The sequence below is a fragment of the Geotrypetes seraphini genome, chromosome 1 (assembly GCF_902459505.1).
Source record: "Geotrypetes seraphini chromosome 1, aGeoSer1.1, whole genome shotgun sequence".
Taxonomy (NCBI): Eukaryota; Metazoa; Chordata; class Amphibia; order Gymnophiona; family Dermophiidae; genus Geotrypetes; species Geotrypetes seraphini.
This window is the reverse complement of record NC_047084.1, coordinates 466,573,730-466,594,217: the sequence shown is the minus strand read 5'-3', so window position 1 is coordinate 466,594,217 and position 20,488 is coordinate 466,573,730. Positions and strand designations below refer to the sequence as shown.

Below are 20,488 nucleotides of genomic sequence, written 5' to 3'. Positions count from 1 at the left end.
TAATGTCAAAGGGGGCAGGAGACCGACAAAGCCAACAGCCGCATGCCTGTAGACTGTAGCTCTGCGATATGGAATGAATTACCTTTTCATATAAGGTCTTGTAAATCCCTCCAGATCTTTTGCCAAACCTTGAAAACTACTATGTTCCATCACTTTTTAGGTAATTGTTCCAATGAGTGTTAATGGATTCTTTTATGTAATTGAATTATGTAAACCGAATCAAGCCTTTAATTTTAAGAGATGATTTGGTATAACAGTCTAAGATTTAGATTACCGTAGATTGTTCAATGCATCCCCATAGCGCATGCACCTGGGGTGCACCGCACCCACTGCCCTATCCTTGATACGCCTCTGTAACTGGGTGCCACCCATATAATTATAATGGCATCAGGACGCCCAGATTCCTTTATCAAATGGTAGCTTAAACTTGCCCTGGTGTGCCTAAATGAAGTTATGTTTAGTTGCACCAGGCTTATGGCAGGTATAATCGGGCACATCTAGGTGTGGCTGGCATGGCGCATAACAGTATTCTGTAAGCTGTATGTGTAAATGAATGCCCCATCCATGGCCCTCCCATGATCCACCCCCATGTGCACCCCTTGCAGTTACTTGCTATAGCATTTAAGTGTGCCCTTATAGAATGAAAGTGCCATTTTTCCACCTCGTCGGCAGATCGCATTAAGGACGTCTAAACTGTGCCTAAGTTCCGTCCATAGAATTCAGGTCTATCTGAAGCCCAAACTATGCTGAAAAGTAGACTTGGTTTTCATTCGCTTACAATGTAGGCATAAGATGGACTCCCTAGGTCACTCAGCGTTAAGCAAATGAATCGAAGGATGCCCATATTGAAGCCTCACCCAGACCATGCCTATTCCATGCCCACGCCTATTCTGTTTGGTGTGAGTTTTCTCAATGGGCTTGCATGAAATTGTGGAGGTGCCTACAAAGTGACGTCCACATCCTTTGGGCATCCATGTGCCAATTATCGCTCATTAAAACCCTTAAATGGCTCATTAACCACTTAGTTTGGATGCCTAAGTCCCACTCAGCGTTGGGCGAGACTTAGGCACCCTTTAAAGAATCAGGGCCTAAATGTTTCATTTACCAATGTCTCTTATAAAAGTAGGATAGATTGCATTTACCTTATTGTTGAAAATAAAGACAAATTGATTGGTGGACAGCTGGAATGGGACTTCATTCTGAATTGCAGGTCTGAAGATTCTCTATGTGATATTGAAAGGTTATCATGGCCTAAGTTCCACTAAAAACATTTTTGTTAAAAAATTGGATTTAATATATTGCCTTTGGTGCATGAAGAGAACAATAAAGGGAAGGAACTCCACAGATCAACTGGACAGCATGAGGGAGAAGACAGGCAACCTATCCTGAAACCAATGCAACTCATGACATCAAGGTCACTCCACTTTTCATGTTTAAAAAAAGGGCCTGCTTAGCCAGTCCAGTGTGGGGTTACCAGGCGATCAGGAAAACCCGGACATGGCCTCTTTATAGAGGTGCTCGGATGGACTTTCCAAAACCCGGTAGTTTGTCCAGGTTTTGGAAAGTTCTGGCTGCATCTGGAGGGCCTCTGGGCATGTGCGGATGATGCTGTTTGCATCTGCGCATGCTCGGAGGCCATCAGATGCGGCCTGGAGGTCAGGAAGGTAAAAAAGCAGCTTGCTGTAGCATCGGGGTTCAGGGAAGTACAGGGCGGGGCTAGAGGAAGAATGGAGTGAAGCTGGAGGTGGGACGGGGCTGGATCAGAGAAAGGTGGGGCTGGGGCCGGTATGGGATGTGGCTATGCGTCTGGGATTTTGGGGCACAAAATATGGTAACCCTAGCCTGGTGGTCACATGATATACTCCTATGCTGCTTTCCAACATAAGTCCCTATTTTGAAATATGGCTCCAGAAAAACGAGGACAGATTGAGACATCTGGTTTTTACTTACATGGCCTTCAATTGAAGTAAACATACAAACATAGAAACATGATGGCAAAGGATGTCTCAATCCATCCTCCTTTTTCTGGAATCATATGGTAACCCTATTTTGAGGGGAACAGGCCTTACACCATTGTTGCTCAAAGTGGTAGATCTTTGTGCTTGAGCAGGTGGAACTCCTTCTGATACCATGATTGCATAACTTAACCATTCCACCTGTCTCTGGGACTGTCCTCGAAACAGATCCAAACCTTACAAACCTCCAAGAGAACATCACATCATGCATAATGAGACTTCACGCCTGGTCCCTCTCAGTACAGATGAAATTAAATGAATCAAAAACAAAATTACTCTGGCTCGGCCCAAAATTAGCTCACCTGCCCGCCCTCTTCACCCTACCCACAGGCCCTGCTCTACACCTTGAGTTCTCAAGCAAGGTCCTTGGCTTCACTATCGACTCCTCTCTTTCCCTCAACGATCACCTGAATTCCCTGGCAAAATCTTGTTTTTTCAGCCTCCACATGCTGAGGAAAGTTAGATCCTATTTTCACCAAAAGCATTTCACTGTCCTTGTACAATCCATCATCCTATCCAAACTCGATTATTGTAACGCCATCTACTTAGGCCTAACGAAAAAAAGTCTTCGCAGACTCCAGCTTATCCAGAACACTGCGGCTAAGCTGATGTTTGCTAAACGCAAATATGACCACGTCTCCCCTCTACTTACCAATCTTCACTGGCTCCCATTACTTTCCAGAATTCATTTCAAATGCTCCTGCCTGGCTTTCAAGATCATTCACGGCATCCTTCCGCCCCTAATCCCTCTATCCTTCCTCGCCCCGACACCAACTACCACCAGATCTGCCCACAGACATAAACTATCCTTCCCCTCTCTACACGGCATCCTCCACGCAGATAAACTGGGTAGATCCCTCCTCTCCAAAATCACCGGCCTCTGGAACGACCTCACTGTCCCGCTGCGGAACCTGGACTCCCTCCAACTATTCCGAAAACAACTGAAAACCTGGCTTTTCTCTAGCATATAATAATCTCTTCTCCTGATTACATCCCCTCTTTTTATGCTTTGTAAACTCTTTCTCTTCTCTCTTCCCATATTTTTTTAAACTCTGTAAACCGTGTCGAGCTCCACTTCAGTGGAGAAGATGCGGTATATAAACCTAAGGCTTAGTTTAGTTCAGCTTTAGATAGGACTAAACTAAACTAATCTCGGACTCTACATTTCTGCAACATGTTGGGTTTTTTTTTGGTTTTTTTAGTTCATTAATTTTATTGAATTTATAAGTAATATACAGAAAGCAGTTCAAATACATAAAAATTGAATAAGAAATAGTGATGTAGAAACAAAAGAAACCATAATTGCTGTTATTTGCATATAGTAGATTAGTAAGAAGAATTCAGAGTATTTGAAACTGCTAAGAAAAGAAATAGAAAGGATAGAAAAGCAGAGAAGATGAATTGAAATAAAAAAGAAAAAAGAGAGATAGAGAGAGAGAGAAAGAGAGAGGCAGAAGTGTCTACAAGGCAGAATGAACATATGAATCTAAGAATGACCAAGGTGATTTATTTCGCACCAAATTTGTAGATAAACGAGATATCGTGTTCTTTTCATATGCATATGATTCGAATTTGTGGTACATGCTCAAGGAGTTCCACCAAAAGGTGTAGTCTAGTAGTGTGGGTGATTTCCAATTTTTCAAAATGTGCATAAGAGCTGTCACAATCATGGTGTCAATAAGTTTAGGAGGGCAGTTTGATAGTGCGAAACAAGGGTGTTGAGAACGAAGGATTATAATGTCTATGGAAATAGCTTCTGAACATTTGGTAATAGATTTTATGGTGTCCCATATACGAGTCCAAAAGGAATGAACCATAGTGCAGTGAAGAAGCATGTGATCAAGAGTTCCAGGCTCTTTCAAACAGTTCCAACAGGTAGGGTCTTGTTTCAGTTTCGCTTTCCACATTCGAAATGGAGTCCATACTGCATTCCACATAACAAAGAACATTGATTGCGAAACTCTTGAGGATAATAGAGGACGATTTGTAGATGACCAGAAGAGTTTCCAATCTATTTCAGAAAGCGTGGTCTTTAGGATAGAGCCCCAATGGTTCATGGATTGAGGTGTAAAGGTGAAGGTGTGATCTCTTAAGATGCTATAAAAAAGAGATATCGCCCTACCTTTCAGTAAAGCCAAAGTAGACCAGTGACGAATAGTTTGTTGAGAGGTCATAAAGTCAGGGCGCATTTGCACATTAGCTAGTATTTCAGTAAGCGTAAGCCATTGGGGATATATAGAGGATGGGAGTGAGTTTACAGAACAAAAAGTATCAAATGGGATAAATGAAGTGGAGGAGATCAATTGATGAACAAACCACACCCCTGCCCGTTGCCACCTCTTCCATGAAAGGGATCTACCCTTATTTTGAATTTTAGAATTATTCCAAAGGGACATGTTGTTTCTTATTTTTCATTTCTGTTGCCTTCTGTTGTAATTATTTCGTTGGCTGTGCCATTCTGGATTTACTATTTCAAATGTAATACTATTTTTTGGGGGGTCATTGAGCTAAGCTGCATTCTTGCAAGACTTGCAAGAGTGCAGCTTAGCTCAATGACCTAGTCAATATTCAGCCTGTGGCAATCTAGTATTTTTTAAAGTGCCGACTGCCACAGGCAGACTTAGCCCTACATATTCAATGCTGGGCTAGGTCAGGCACTGGCATTGAAAATCCAAGGCTAATTCAGAAAGTGCTAGCTGCTGGGTCTTATGAAGGTAAAACAAAACAAAACTGCAGATCTGTACAAGACGTAGGCAAAATTTATTGTGACGAAATAATTATATGTAAACCCTTTTACCAATCAAGGGACCCGAAACGGTCCGTGTTTCGGACAAACCTTCGTCAGGGGTCCATGGTAAAAAAAGGGGGGATAACAAAAAAGTCACAAAAAACTGTAGAGTAGCAACAAAGTATGAGCGATGTCAAAATTTTTTTTTTTGTTTTGCGACGGCTCATTGCAGTTGCGAATTTTGACGTCGCTCATACTTTGCTGCTACTCTACAGTTTTTTGTGACTTTTTTGTTATCCCCCCTTTTTTTACCATGGACCCCTGACGAAGGTTTGTCCGAAACACGGGTCCCTTGATTGGTAAAAGGGTTTGCATATAATTATTTTGTCACAATAAATTTTGCCTACGTCTTGTACAGATCTGCAGTTTTGTTTTGTTTGCTCTCGGTTGTTTTTTACTGCAGTTTAGATTGGGACCTTTTTTTTTTGTTTTGTTGCTTTGGGTTTTATGAAGGTCCCAGCTAATATTCAGGCAGGATCTGCATAACAGGTTTATTTGGGTTCCCGCTGAATATTGGGTTCCCACTGAATATCAGCCAGGACCTGATTTTTGGTTTGATAAAATGGGAGCATATTATGCCATATTATCAGAAACTCCATTGGTTGCCGATTGAGGCCAGAGTTTTGTTTAAGTTTGCTTGTATTTGTTATAAATCAATCTTTGGCTTGTCACCTGGATACCTTGTTTCCCATTTTTCTTTGAACCACTCAAACAAGTTCGCACGTAGAGTTTGTTTACATTTCTTTCTATTAAATTAGGTTATAAAAGATTTCTTGAGAGAACTCCTCTTTTCAGGCTACTAAATTGAATGGTTGGTTTGGAAAAATTATGCTAGGAGATTCTTCCTATCTTGATTTTAGAAAATTATTGAAGACCCAATTATTTGATAAATTTGTATCCTAATGGTATTATGTCCTCTTTTTAAACATTTTATGCATTTCTTACGTTTTATTATCTGATGTATTTCGCTGTATGATCAGTTTTCATTCCTGGTTAGGCAGTATATAAAAAAATAAAATTATTATTATTATTATTCTCCTCCTGAAACCACACCAAACCCTAGCAACAGCTCCCATCCACACTCCCCATCCCTGTAGGCCTCCTTGGAATCTCTTTGATGGTCTATGAGAGGTTGTATAGGCAGGAACAAATGCCCATTTATTTATTCTTGCAACATATTTCATAAATGTTATATTTTCAAATAACATTTAAAAATGTTAATGTTTTTAAAACTTAAACATTTTAAGAAATTTTATAGCAGAAAATTTCACCATCCTTCTGAGAAACAAAATTGTCTTACCTTCCAGAGTTTTGGGGCAGTGCTCGCTTGTGAAGGTTAATTCTGATCCCTAATAGGCAGGCTAAAATATGCTTTGTAGGCATCACATATCTTAGCAGATGTTCCCATGCAGTACTTTTTTCTCTCTTGTCTTGATAAATTGGCCATATACATAGCCTGATGTTTGCACCCTCTGAATGCCATCTAAAATAATGTAGATTTGTTACTACTAAAGCAGTTGGAACTGAACTGAGCTGGTGGGCTTAAGATTTTTATACTTATTTTGTAATACTATTTATATTAATGGACAGGCCTATGTACAAAATTAGCACAAAAAAGGTACATTTCAAAATGTCAATCTTCTGGTCACAAAAGCAAAGTTGGAGGGCAATGATAGCCATTCTCTATACTTTTGTGGCATAGGCAATTAAGAAAGAAGACTTACTACCCATGCACAAAAAGAATTTGTTACATAGTGTTATAACTTACTAGCTTAGAGAATTTCTATATGCCAATTTGCTGTCAAAGTTTGTTTTGTTTATTCACAGACAGGTGGAAATTATGGGAAGGCAGAATGGAACCGCAGTGACTGAATTCACTCTGCTAGGTCTGTCCGACCTGCCACAGCTTCAGCCATTTTTTTTTGTGCTATTTTTCTGCATATACCTGATCACTTTGGCAGGTAATGCCCTTATCATTTCTGTGATCAAAGCTGACCGTCAGCTTCACACTCCTATGTACTACTTCCTGGGGAACTTCTCTTTAATAGACATCTGCCTCTCATCGGTCACTGTCCCAAGACTTCTGGTCAACATCTTCTCCGATAGAAAAAGCATTTCTTTTGTTGGATGCATAGCCCAGCTCTATTTTTTTCTTCTTGTTGGGACTATGGAGGATCTACTACTTGGAGTGATGGCTTTTGACCGTTATTTGGCCATCTGTAACCCATTGCGCTATCCTGCTGTGATGAGTAAGGGGCTCTGTGCTCTTCTGGTAGCATCTTCCTGGGTCATTTCTTCATTGCATGCTTTGATATACAGCATCATGGCATCAAGGCTCCCCTTCTGTGGATCCACCATTATCCACCACTTCTTTTGTGATATTCCACCACTCCTTAAGCTTTCCTGTGCTGACACTACTACATATGAGCTAGTCATCTTCACCGAGGGGTCTTTGGTGGTTATGAGCCCTTGCATTTTGATCATTGTCTCCTATATTTTTATTGTCTCTGCCATTTTGAAAGTCTCATCCAAGGAAGGAAGGAGCAAAGCTTTCTCCACCTGCTCATCCCACCTCATGGTAGTTATCTTATTCTATGGCACTGATATCTTCATGTATTTCCGACCTTCCTCCTTTTACTCCCTGAACTATGACCGGGTTGTGAGTGTGATGTATACTATTGTCACACCCATGCTTAATTCTTTCATCTACAGTCTTCGAAATAATGACGTTAAAAATGCTATACAGAGAACTATTAGTAGAATACTTCAGTAGAAAATAACATGGCTATTCTCATCCATATTTTTAAGGACAAATAAACAATATGGATGTCTGTGTGAGGGACGTGAAAAATCTAGATTTTAACGTAATGTAAAAACACTGTTAATATATTATGTAATTTTTCTGCTTTTCACCCAACTTCATTGCTGACAGATCTCACTTCAATATTGTTTTATTTTCCTTCTGTCTTTATACAGAGGGCCCACTATAACATTCCTCATTTCTTTCAAAGCTGCAGTAAAAAATCTTTTTTAAGTTGAGGCTTTTGTGCTCTTTGAAGTCAGTGATAACCAATTCTGATTGTTATTTGGTTATTCAAAGTCTGATTTTCCCCACATTTTGACTATTGTAGTTCCTTGCTAATGGGTGTTCCTATGAAATATTTGAGATCTTTACAGGTTGCTCAAAACTCTGTGGCAAGGTCAATTACTAGAACTTCTAGATTTGAACACATCACTCCTGTTCTTAAAGAATTGCACTGGTTGCCAATTGAATATCGGATTTGTTATAAATTGTCGCTACTTGTTTTTAAAACATCGTTTGGTAGGAAATCTCTAGTTTTGTTAGACTCCCTTTGTATTTATCGACCAACATGAAACTTAAGTTCCTTGAATAGTAATGCCTTGGTGGTTCCATCGGTTCGTGTAATTCACGGCAAGGAATATAGGAAATCTATATTCTATGCGTGGACCACAGTTATGGAACCAGTTACCTGAGCAACTGCAAGGACTTGGCGATATTAACCGTTTCAAGATTTTATTGAAGTGTTTTTGTTTAGGGAGGTATATTGATGCTGATTTCCTAGACTTTTCATTTTCTTTAATGGCTCCTTTTACAAAGCCGCACTAGGGCCTTAACGCATGGAATAGCGCGAGCTAGATTCCCGCACACGCTAGCTGCTACCGCCTTCTTTCGAGCAGGCGGTAGATTTCTGGCTAGCGCGCGCTATAGCACGTGCTAATCCGGTACGTGCGATAAAACCACTAGCACGGCTTTGTAAAAATGTTTTGAAGCTTATTAAGTAATTGCTGTTTTAATGTATTTGTCTGTTATAAATTATGTATGTTTATTGGAATCCGCCTAGAAATGTTGATACAACAGAATATAAATTTGTTAAATAAATAAATAAATACATTTGATAACCAAGAATCTGATGTTCAAAATTACTTATGCATTTGCCTGCTAATAGTGAATGCACAACTCACATAATCAATAATATAAATGCAATTATTGTTTCCAATAACCCACTCTTATTTAAAGTAATAATACATTCCCACACTGGATGTGTGAGGAAATCAGACAAAAATTAAAGAGAAATGACAATTACATTACATTAGTGATTTCTATTCCGCCAATGCCTTGCGGTTCAAGGCGGATTACATCAAAGTTATCAAGAATTACATTAAAAGTTTGCAGGAACAGCATAAGCGATGTCATAATATTTACTTAAGAAGTATCAAAGAGTTGTCGAGATCTTAAGGTGATAAATGTTGGGTAATAAGAATTACCAAAGAGAAGTCAAGATCTTAAGGTGATAAGTATTGGGTAAATTAGAAGCATTGTAGACTTTGTTGGGTAGTTAGAGGCACATTAGAGAGTATTAAGGGTATAGAGAGGGTTGGGGAGGTTGGGTAGGGGCTGGTCGTGCTAGATGGGTTTTATGTATTTTTTGAAGAGTATGGTTTTAATATCTTTCTTGAAGGTTTTGTAGTTTGTGGTCGATGATAATAGAGTGGTGATTTGTCTGTCCAGTTTAGCTGCTTTGGAGGCTGTTAGGTTGTCATATAGTTTTTTTTCGTTTGACATTTTTGGATGATGGGTATGTGAATAGTGAGTGGGTTCTCCTGTGCCTGGTTGAAGAGGACTGAGTTAGTCGGTTATTCCAGTAGGTTGGCCTTTTCCATTAATAGCCTTGAAAAGTAGGCAGTAGAATTTGAAATGTACTCTTGCTTGTATTGGAAGCCAGTGTGAGTCATGGTATGCCTCTGTGATATGGTCATATTTTTTCAGTGAATAGACGAGTCTCAGGGCTGTATTTTGTATTGTTTGTAATTGTTTTATCATGGTCGCTGGGCATGGGAGGTATAGTATGTTGCAGTAGTCTATTAGTCCAAGGATAAGAGATTGTACCAAAAGTAGGAATTGCTTCCTGTCGATGTCAAACGCTCAGAATGGATCTCTCAATGGGCGGTATAGCAAATACTGAGGAAACTTGAATAGCACACAGTGCACTTACTTTTGTAAATGCCAGCAATTAAAGTGCTTACGTGTAAGGGGCACTTAACTGCATGCGCTTAGTTGTAGAATTGCACTTTACATGAATAATTATAAAGTTAGACTGGCATTTTCAACGCTCAGGATTCAGTGGAGTGCATATTATGTACCTAGTTACATAGTAAATGACAGCAGATAAAGACCTGAATGGTTCATCCAGTCTGCCCTGTAATTACATGCATTACAATTTCATGATTAAATTAAAATGTCTTTCTTTCTTTGTTATTTCTGGGCCATCGATCTTAGAAGTCCACCCGGTACTGTACTTAAGTTCCAGCTACTGGAGTTGCTGTTGAAACTCACTCCAGCCTATCCAAACCATCTCATTTGTGGGATTCAGACTATTAAAGTCTGCCCATTCATATTCTAATTAGAGATCTTCTCTGTTCATCCCATGCTTTTTTGAATTCCGTCGCCATTTTCCTCTCCACCACCTCCCTAGGGAGGGCATTGCAGGCATTCACCACCCTCTCTGTGAAAAATAATTTCCTAACATTACTCTTAAGTCTACCACCAACTTCAATTTACGGTATGACTTCTAGTTTCACAAAAGGTATTTCACATGGTTCAATGTCAGCTGAAATCTTTTATTAAGATACTTAGTCTTAGTAGAAGTATAGATCCTTCCTCACCCTGAGACACCATTCCAGCGATTCACCTGGCTATTGTCACCTCATAGATGTTACCATACTTAGTCCCAACTTTATTCAACTAGCCATTCTAGGCATAGGCAGCGGAATGCTTTTTTGTTTGGGAGGGCCCAAACACTCTGCCCTAGACTCTGCCCAATCTCTGCCCCAGACCCTGCCCCCATAATTGTAATACCATTTTGTCCATTCATTTTTCATATACAGTATACACACAATATAATCTTATTAACAACACAATGGTTAACCACAAAATTAAACTACACAAAACACACTGTATGCTTCTCACCATTCATTCCTACCAGAACACAGATAACCCCCATGCAAATAAGGAACCACAAACTAAAAGTACTAATAAATTCAAACGAAACCCTAAGATGCAAGACTCTGCATGCAGTACAACCCCAAAGAAATAGAAACAAATGCATTTCGTCCTGAACAGCGCAAAATATAGACAGCAGATGTAAATTCTCAAAACTGACACATCAAACCATCTTTTCCTAGTCTCTGGCTGCACTTCCTTCTGTCTGTGCTCTTAACTGTATATTCAGGACCACCTTATCCATTTGCTGTTTTTCTCTCCTTCACTTTCTGCCATATATCCATCTTTAGCATTAACTTTTAACATTCATCTTTCTTCCATTTTTCTGCTTTCTTCTCAAAATCTATCTACTTTTCCATGTTGTTGAAGAATTCCTGGAATTTACAGGTGTGATAGATGTCACAGATGATATGAAAACAACTAGACTTTGTGAATGAATCAAAACTGTATACTGTATATATTAAAGTTTAGGGAATTAAAATGAGATCTAGTGAAAAAACCTGAGACCTTGTAATTAAAGATTAAAATAATTGTAAAAGTCCTCTGCTCACAGATTGGCATGTCTAAATTGCTGTATCTGCATTCTAGCTATGCTAAGTAAGTTCAGAAGTTTAGTTTGACTTTGTGACTCTTAAGACAAGGGCAAATTTAAGTACCATTGTCCATATACATCCATGGGACTTAAAGATAAGGTTGTCAGAGGAAGCAGGAAATCTGTTCTTGTACATGGAATCACAAATAACCAAAAAGGATGCCTGCATTTCTAATGGATGTTAGCATTTCTATAAACACGATGCCTGTGTTGCTATAGATTAAGCTGTAGGCCTATCCTGACATGATTTATTTCTGAACAGGTCACAAAGGTCAACAGTCATTTGAAAGTCATATGGAGAGAAAGAGTAACACTGACGTCTATTGGACTTGAATCGACAAGTGAATTGTCTGTCTTTTACATTGTGATTTTATTTTCGGTCCAGGATATATCGAGTTAACTGAATAATTACATTGAAAATATATGTATTTGTAAATGTACCAGACTCCAGAGGATGTACGTGTTTGGAAAGTCTGGACATCATACTATTGTATGTTAATGCTGGAAAGGGATGTCAGGGAAAGGATAAAATGTATAGCTTTGTCAGAACTGCCTTTGAAGGAATTAGAACCTGAGAAGGTAATGCATTTTCTTATTCCTTCCTTGAACACAAAATTACTTTTAAATTTAATTTGATATCTACTTTGCATTTATTAAATAAAACTCAAATATTCTGCTCTTGAAGCCTTCAGTGCTTTGTGTCCAATTTAACAAGCCTCAGGACGGGAAGCTCTTCTTTTACTGCCTAAGAGAGGAATTTTCATCCTGTGGAACTTCTCCTGAACTTGTATCCAGGTAAATAGAAGCCCCTGGATAATGTCTTCCCTTCCCATCTATCCATGTATACCAGTGGTCTCAAACTCAAACCCTTTACGGGGCCACATTTTGGATTTGTAGGTACTTGGAGGGCTGCAGAAAAAATAGTTAATGCCTTATTAAAGAAATGACAATTTTGCACGAGGTAAAACTCTTTATAGTTTATAAAACTTTCCTTTAACAGTTAAAAGGAAAGATATATAAACTATAAAGAGTTTTACCTCATGCAAAATTGTCATTTCTTTAATAAGACATTAACTATTTTTTCTGCGGCCCTCCAAGTATTCTATTTTTTTCTGCAGCACTCACATTTAAAGTTCAATATCTTTTCTTTCTCAAAACTGGCACATTTCAATCACTAAATTGAAAATAAAATCATTTTCCTACCTTTGTTTGGTAATTTCATCAGTCTCTGTTTGCACTTTATTCTTCTGACTGTGCATCCAATACTTCTTCCCTTCTTTCAGCCTCCTGTATGCTTCCTCTCCTCCAGACCTCATTCCCTCCCCCAACTTTTTCTTTCTTTCTCTGTCTGTCTTTCTCTGATTCCGTGCCCCATTTTTTGCTTTGTTTCTGGTTCCCTGTCCCCCCTCCTTCTTTCTTCCTTCCTCCGTGCCCCATTTTTTGCTTTTTTTTCTGGCTCCCTGTCCCCACCCCACCTTCTTTCTTCCTTCCTTCCTGCCCTCCCCCATGCCACCGCGGAATAGGCTGCTGCTGCTGCCGCTATCGGGAACAGGCCATCTCCCTGTTTCTCTTCTGCACGGGGCCGACCAACTCTCGCTGCCCGATGTCAATTCTAACGTCGGAAAGGACGTTCCGGGCAGCCAGGCAGCGATTGGCTAGCCAGAATGTCTTCTCGACGTCAGAATTGACGTCGGACCACCAGAGTTGGTCGGCCCGGCAGGGAAGAGAACAGTGGACTGCCCCCCCCCCCCTTGGTACGTCACTGGAGCAGCAGCGTGTCTGGCCGGCTCGTTCGTTCAAAGCCGCGGGTGGCGGCTCCTTGCGAGATCCGCGCCTGTGTCTGAAGCCTTTCTGATGTTGTGACATCATAGAGGCTTCCGATGCAGGAGTGGATAGCGCAAGGAGCCGCCAACCCGCGGCTTTGAGCGAACGAGCCGGCTGCTGCTCCAAAAGGAAGAGAATGATGGCCTTCAGACTGCGGGCCGCAAATAAAACCTGAAGAGCCACATGCGGCCCGTGGGCCGCGTGTTTGAGACCGCTGATGTATACCATCTCTTCCCTCTTTCTTCTCCCCTATTCCCATCTATCCATAAGAAGCATTTCTTCTTATCTCTTCCCTGCTACACCCATCACTGTGCACTATATCCTCCCTCTGTCTCCCCTTCCCCTCCATCTCTGTGCACTATCTCATCCCTCTCCTATGGTCAGACAACTCTGTCTTCCCCCTTCCCCCCCCTCATATGGTCTGTCATCTTTCTCCTTCCCATAGCTTGGAATCTCTCTCCTCTCCCATGGTCTGGCATCTCTCTCTCCTTCCCTCCCTCTTCCTGAGGACTAACATCTCTCTCCTTTCCTTTCTGCGGTCTGGCATCTTTCTTCCCTGCAGTCTGGAATATCTCTCCCCTCCTTCCCTTTCATTTTGTGGTCTGGCATCTCTTTCTTTCCCATTCCAGTGGGACATCTTTCTCTTCCCTCCTTCCATTACCCTTCTCAAGAATCTAACATCTTTCCCTTCTTTGAGTCATCTCTCCTCTCCACCACTATCATGTCCAACAATTCTCCTTCTTCCCTATGTATACCATCTCTTTCCCTCCCACTCCACACACTTTGACATTTCCATCCCTCATGATGAACCTGTCATGGTTAAGTCTGTGGCTAAGCCGGTTTCCAAAGGCAGAAAGGCAGCTGAATATAGAGCCTCAGAGGCTGCAGAAGTCAGGGCTGCCTATCCTGAACAGAATGACCTAGATCCTGACACAGAGCCCACTTTTGACCAGGTACCTGCCAGGAGATCAGTCTCCCATAGAAAGCTGTCAGTTCCTAAGCTGTAATTTTCCTAGTGAAATGAGAGGGAGCCAGAGAGCAGACAAACTTGTGCCCCAGCCAGGTAGGTTAGGGAGTGGCTTTAACAAATTTAAACAGCTCTCAAAGACTGTAAGGCAGGCAGCTCAGGAAGACCTGGCAGACAGAATACTTCTGGCCAGGCAAGGACAAGGCACAAAGTAGGAACCGCACTGATTCTGTGAATGTTCCAGAGTTGGAAGTCCTAGAGCAGGGGTAGGGAACTCTGGTCCTTGAGAGCCGTATTACAGTTGAGTTTTCAGGATTTCCCCAATGAATATGCATGAGATCTATGTGCATGCACTGCTTTCAATGAATATTCATTGGGGAAATCCTGAAAACCTGGAATACGGCTCTCGAGGATCGGAGTGCCCTACTCCTGTCCTAGAGGAATGCATGGAAATGGCAGAGATTGAGATGCCTGGAGCTGAGTCCCTGGAACAAATGGATGTGAGTTTTGCAGTTTCCTGCCAATGATTTATTTTGCTCTTTATGGACAATTTTGTTTTGGACATTTTCCTGATTAAGAAAGTTACTATGGAGAAACTTTGGGCAGAATAAGTAGCTACAAAGGAACTGTTTTTGTGAAGGTTTTTTTTTTTCAGAGCAGTGGGGGCTGGGCTAGAAGCAGTGCTGGAGTTGTGCACAGCCCTGATTGCTTTGCTGTGAACCAGCTGGGACTGAGCTGTGGAGAAAAGAAAGTTGGTAGGGTTTTTTTTTTTTCCTTTCCTTTCTGTTTCTTTGTGACTGTGTTAGATTATGGCAACCTTATTCATAAAGTGAACTCCAGAATTGTAGGGCAGGCTTAACTCAAGATCTGGGGTTGAGATTTATTGAGGGTGCTTATTGAAAGCTTTTTGTCATATGATACTGTGCTGTTTGGTATGGCAATGAGAGCAAAAAGTCAGATTTCTTCAAATAATAACAAATTATTACTTATAATGACTGGGGTTGCCATTCAACAAAATTACTTATAATTGGAAGAACTGGAGTAGACTAAATTATAATTTTTGGTGGAATTCTCTATGTCATATATATAAAACGGAAAGATTTATTGCAATACAGAAAGGGTGTTTTAAGAAATTTCAATATGTGTAGGAGCCATTAACAAAATATTGTACTGATTAGTGGACATTTTTTCCCTTGAATTTACAAGTTCAATTGTGAGGGGGGGAGGGAGGGTAATTTATTATTACAAATTGTACAAGGTATTTGATTATATGATAAGAGCATATCATTTGTACCATTGATGATTATTAAGTGATATATTTATTGTTAATTTGTTTGAATATATTGTCACACTTATTGTAAGTTTGAAAATGAATAAAAGATTAAAAAAAAAAAAAAAGCTTTTCGATAGAGAAAGTGAACCAAGCAATTCTGCCTACCAGTTCTCAGGAACTGAGAAGTTGCCGTGGCCTAAATAGGCAACTGTATTAGATTCTTTTGGAGGAAAGGATAGAATTATTGTTGTTGGTTTTTTTTGTGAGTTTTTCTTCATGTTGAAACTGTGAGAGCCTGTTGAAGATAGAGACTGTGTTCACTGAAGCCAGGTCTCTTTAAAGGAAGTAGAATTTGTTTTTCACCTTGTGGAACTGTATAAAGCTACTACCAGGACATTATAATGAACTTGGAGGTACTTACCTGAAGGAAGTGCCTGGGTTTTGTGTGCATGCTGGCTAATGTGAAGTTTTGCTATTGGAATAAAAGCCAGTGAATTTGTTTCTTTTTACTTTTTGATCATTCACTGAGGAACTGTTTAAACTGATTAGCAGTTAGTGAAGAAAGCCTTTAATGTTTGTTTTGCCTTAATTGAAAATTAAAAGGATTGCAAGGTTCCGAGGCATTTTTTTTTTCTCTCCTCTAACTTAAGCACAGAGTGCTCTGTGCTGGCTGCTTTGTAGGGTCTCTCCCCCCCCCCCCCCCCCTCTTTTTGTGAGTCATGCCAGGATCCGTGCTGCCTCCTGCCGGCTGTTCCCTGCTGTCCAAGAATTTTCTTTTTCTCTTCCCTCACCCATCGGCAGCATCTCTTTCCCTCCCTTCCTAACGCCAGCCTGTACAGCATCATCCTTCCCAACCCCCTCCCAGCCCGTGCAGCATCTGTCCTTCTTGCTTTTCCAATTCCCCGCAGCCCGTGCAGCATGTCCTTTCTTTATTCTCAACCCCAGCCCTCCCCTCTCAACTGGATTCTACGGTACGACAGTCCCCAGTTCCCTACTCCCCCACCTACCACCTCGCCGCCGCTGAAATTTAAAATCTTCGGGCAGGCGACACGAAGCCAGCCTACTGCCTCTTCCCGCATAGGCAGGATGCTGCAGAAAGAACACTTCGGGACAGGCCGAAGGTGGGAGGTAGGCTTCGCATTGGATGCATGAAGATTTTAAATTTCAGTGGCGGGGAAGGTAATAGGTGAATGTAGTGTCAGGCGCACAGTCACGCGGGCCGCATAAAATGGTCAGGTGGGCCGGATTTGCCCTGCGGGCCTTGTGTTTGACACATGTGACTTAGGCAATTGGAACCGAACTGAGCTGGTGGGCTTAACATCTTTATAGTTTCAAGTTTATTAAAATTTGATTAATCACTTTACAAAAAATTTTAAGCATGACAGAGCCAAAGACTCTAATCGACAAACTGGAACATTAGGAAAAAGGGTGAACTACAATTTGTATAGGAAAGAAACATAAAAAGAGCAGAATGAAGGGAGAGGGAAGAGAACCTAAGAAAAAAAGAAGAATGTTTTGACATTGCCAAAAATAAGGCAATACTAAAAGTTCAGAGATAAAGTCAGAATTAAAATTCGAACGCATCTTTAAAAAGAAAGCTTTTAAGTGCTCCTTTAAATTTATTTCCTCGCTTAAGAAAGAGGGCAATGAGTTCCATGTGAGCGGAGCTGTTACTGAAAACACAGTATTATGACGCATGTTGATAACTTTCCGTGAGGGGACCGTCAATAGATTTTGAGAAGTAAGTCTAAGTGAACAAGCTGGAGTGTGTGGTATGAGAATTTTGTCAATGAAACTGGGAGCATTCGTAATTTGAACTTTGAACCTTAACAGTGCTATTTTATATGTAATTCTATGTATGATAGGGAGCCAATGGGCTTCTTTCAGAAGGGTAGTGATAGGGTCGAATTTTCTGGAGTTGGTAATAATCTTGATAGCAGTATTTTGTATTAATCTGTATTACTGTATTATACTGTATTACTGTTTGTTGATAGAGAGTTCTTGAAGTTACTTTAAGGGGCCCTTATACTAAGGCCTATGGCCAAAATTAGCGTAAAAAAGGTACATTTCAAAATACAGTATCACTGTCCTGATCACAAAAGCAGATTTTGAGGGAAATGATAGCCCTTTTCTATACTTTTGGAGCATAGGCAATTAACAAAGAACACTTACTACCCATGCACAAAAAACATTTGTTACATAGGGCTACTTTTACAAAGGTGCATTAAGGCCTTAACACGCGGAATAGCGCACCCTAAATTGCCGCGCACGCTAGCCGCTACCGCCTCCTCTTGAGCAGGCGGTAGTTTTTCGGGTAGTGCGCGCTATAGCGCGTGCTAATTCGGTGCGTGCGCTAAAAATGCTAGCGCACCTTTGTAAAAGGAGCCCATAGTGTTATAACTTACTAGCTTACAAAATTTCTACATGCCAATTTGCTGTCAGTTTGTTTTCTTTATTCACAGACAGGTGGAAATTATGGGAAGGCGGAATGGAAGCGCAGTGACTGAATTCACTCTGCTAGGTCTGTCCGACCTGCCACAACTTCAGCCATTTCTTTTTGTGTTGTTTTTGTGCATATACCTGATCACTTTGGCAGGTAATGCCCTTCTTATTTCTGTGATCAAAGCTGACCGTCAGCTTCACACTCCTATGTACTACTTCCTGGGGAACTTCTCTTTGGTAGACATCTGCCTCTCATCGGTCACTGTCCCCAGGCTGCTGGTGAACATTATCTCTGGTAAAAAAGCATTTCTTTTGCTGGCTGCATTGCCCAGCTCCATTTTTTTTCTTCTTGTTGGGACTATGGAAGATCTACTGCTTGGGGTGATGGCGTTTGACCGCTATATGGCCATCTGTAACCCATTGCGCTATCCTGCTGTGATGAGTAAGGGGCTCTGTGCTCTTCTGGTAGCATCTTCATTTCTTCATTGCATGCTTTGATATACAGCATCATGGCATCAAGGCTCCCCTTCTGTGGATCCACCATTATCCACCACTTCTTCTCCACCACTTCTTCTGTGATATTCCGCCACTCCTGAGGCTTTCCTGTGCGGACACTACTACATATGAGCTGGTCATCTTCACTGAGGCAGCTTTTGTAGTTATGAGCCCTTGTGTTTTGATCATTGTCTCCTATATTTTCATTGTCTCTGCCATTTTGAAAGTCTCATCCAAGGAAGGAAGGAACAAAGCTTTCTCCACCTGCTCCTCCCACCTCATGATAGTTATTCTATGGCACTGATATCTTCATGTATTTCCGACCTTACTCCTTTTACTCCCTGAACTACGGCCGGGTTGTGAGTGTGATGTATACTATTGTCACACCCATGCTTAATTCTTTCATCTACAGTCTACGAAATAATGACGTTAAAAAGGCTATCCAGAGAACTATCAGTAGGATATTTCAGTAGAAAATAACATGCCTGTTCTCATCCATATTTTTAAGGACAAATAAATGATATGGATTAGTTAAGGAGGTGTGTGATAAATACTTTGGGATGCCTATGTGAGGGATGTGAAAAATCTAGATTTTAACTTAATGTAAAAATACTATTAATATATTATTATGTAATTTTTCTGCCTTTCACCCAACTTCATTGCTGACAGATCTCACTTCAATATTATTTTATTTTCCTTCTGTCTGTATTACAGAGGGCCCACTATAACAGTCCTCATTTCTTTTGGTAACCAAGAATCTGATGTTCAAAATTACTTATACATTTGCCAGCTGGTAGTGAATGCACAACTCACTTATGCATATATTTTAAGCCCTTATATGGGTAAAATCAGGCTGTTTATCTGAATAAATGACAAATTTTTATCCACAGAAATGGCTACAAATGGGGAGGAGCAAAGACTGTGCCAACACTCTTTTTCTAGAGATGTTCACCTGTTGCATGGATAAGTTATGGGCCCGATATTCAAAGCCGCTGACCAGTTAAAGCACTTGGTCAGGGCAAGGTGCTAATACTCAGCAGTACTTAACTAGTTAAGTGCCACTGAATATCACAGAACTGACCACAAAGTTGGTCATGGCTTTGAATATCTGGGAATAATGTCATCGTTGGTGAGCAAAATGCGTACCGCTGATTGCTGAATATTGATCCCTATATGTTTAAAATTAGACCTGCTATACAGTATGTTAGGTCCAGCTTAAAATAGATCCTCACCAGTGCAGTCACTGGTCAGCAAATATATTCAGCAGTGCTACTGAATATACACACAAAGTTAAGACAACCTTCTCTATGCCTACCTTTATATTCTGACAGGGCCAGTTGAAAATCAGATCACAAGCATTTTTGAGATCCACAAAAAATATCCCAGAGATAATTGAAACTTAAAATAGTTTAATCACAAAAATATATGTTGTAATCGCACAAAATTCAAAACTAAAAACCCACCATAGCCATATTTCAGCAGAGTTTGCATCTCTCCTCTCCCTTCCTTTTTCTTCTCTTGTTTTCCTTCTCAATTTATTTTCTGCATCTGTCTAAATTCTTACTATCCGGTCCTCTAATTTCCTTTTTCACTGTGTACCTAGTACCTATAGCTTGCCACCTCTTTCCCTCACCCACTCCAGTATTTCACTAACTCTATATTCTCTCTCCCCCTCCCCATCCAGCATGTGCCCTTTTTTACTTATCCACTACTTCCATCATGTGCCCTCTTTCTCTACTCCTTCCATCCAGCATCTTCTTCTCTCTTTCCACGTCTATCCAGCATCTGCCCTCTCTCTCCACTTACATTCAGTGTCTGTTCCCTTTCATTTCCTCCTCCCCACTTCCTTCCTGTATCTGCTCTCCTCTTTCTCTCTCTCCTCCCTACTTCCATACAGCATCTGCTCCCCTCCCAACTAACATCTCTATCTATCCCTATTCCATCAGCATCTGCCCCGTCTCTCTCCCTTCACCCCACTTCCATCAGCATCTACACCCTTTCTCTCCCTCCAGCTCAATTCCCTCTAGTATCCTTCCCCCATCTCTCTTACCCTTTCCCTGTACCCCAATT

The 20,488-nt window shown here is 40.7% G+C and overlaps 1 protein-coding gene and 1 pseudogene across 1 annotated transcript; both read left to right on the top strand.

Moving 5' to 3' along the window:
* The first annotated feature begins 6,643 nt into the window (after positions 1 to 6,643).
* Positions 6,644 to 7,576, top strand: LOC117364184 (olfactory receptor 5V1-like). The gene has a single exon (XM_033953190.1). The coding sequence runs from the start codon at positions 6,644 to 6,646 to the stop codon at positions 7,574 to 7,576; it is 933 nt and encodes a 310-aa protein (XP_033809081.1).
* A 6,774-nt stretch (positions 7,577 to 14,350) lies between these two features.
* Positions 14,351 to 19,039, top strand: LOC117365950 (annotated as a pseudogene).
* The last annotated feature ends 1,449 nt before the right edge of the window (positions 19,040 to 20,488 follow it).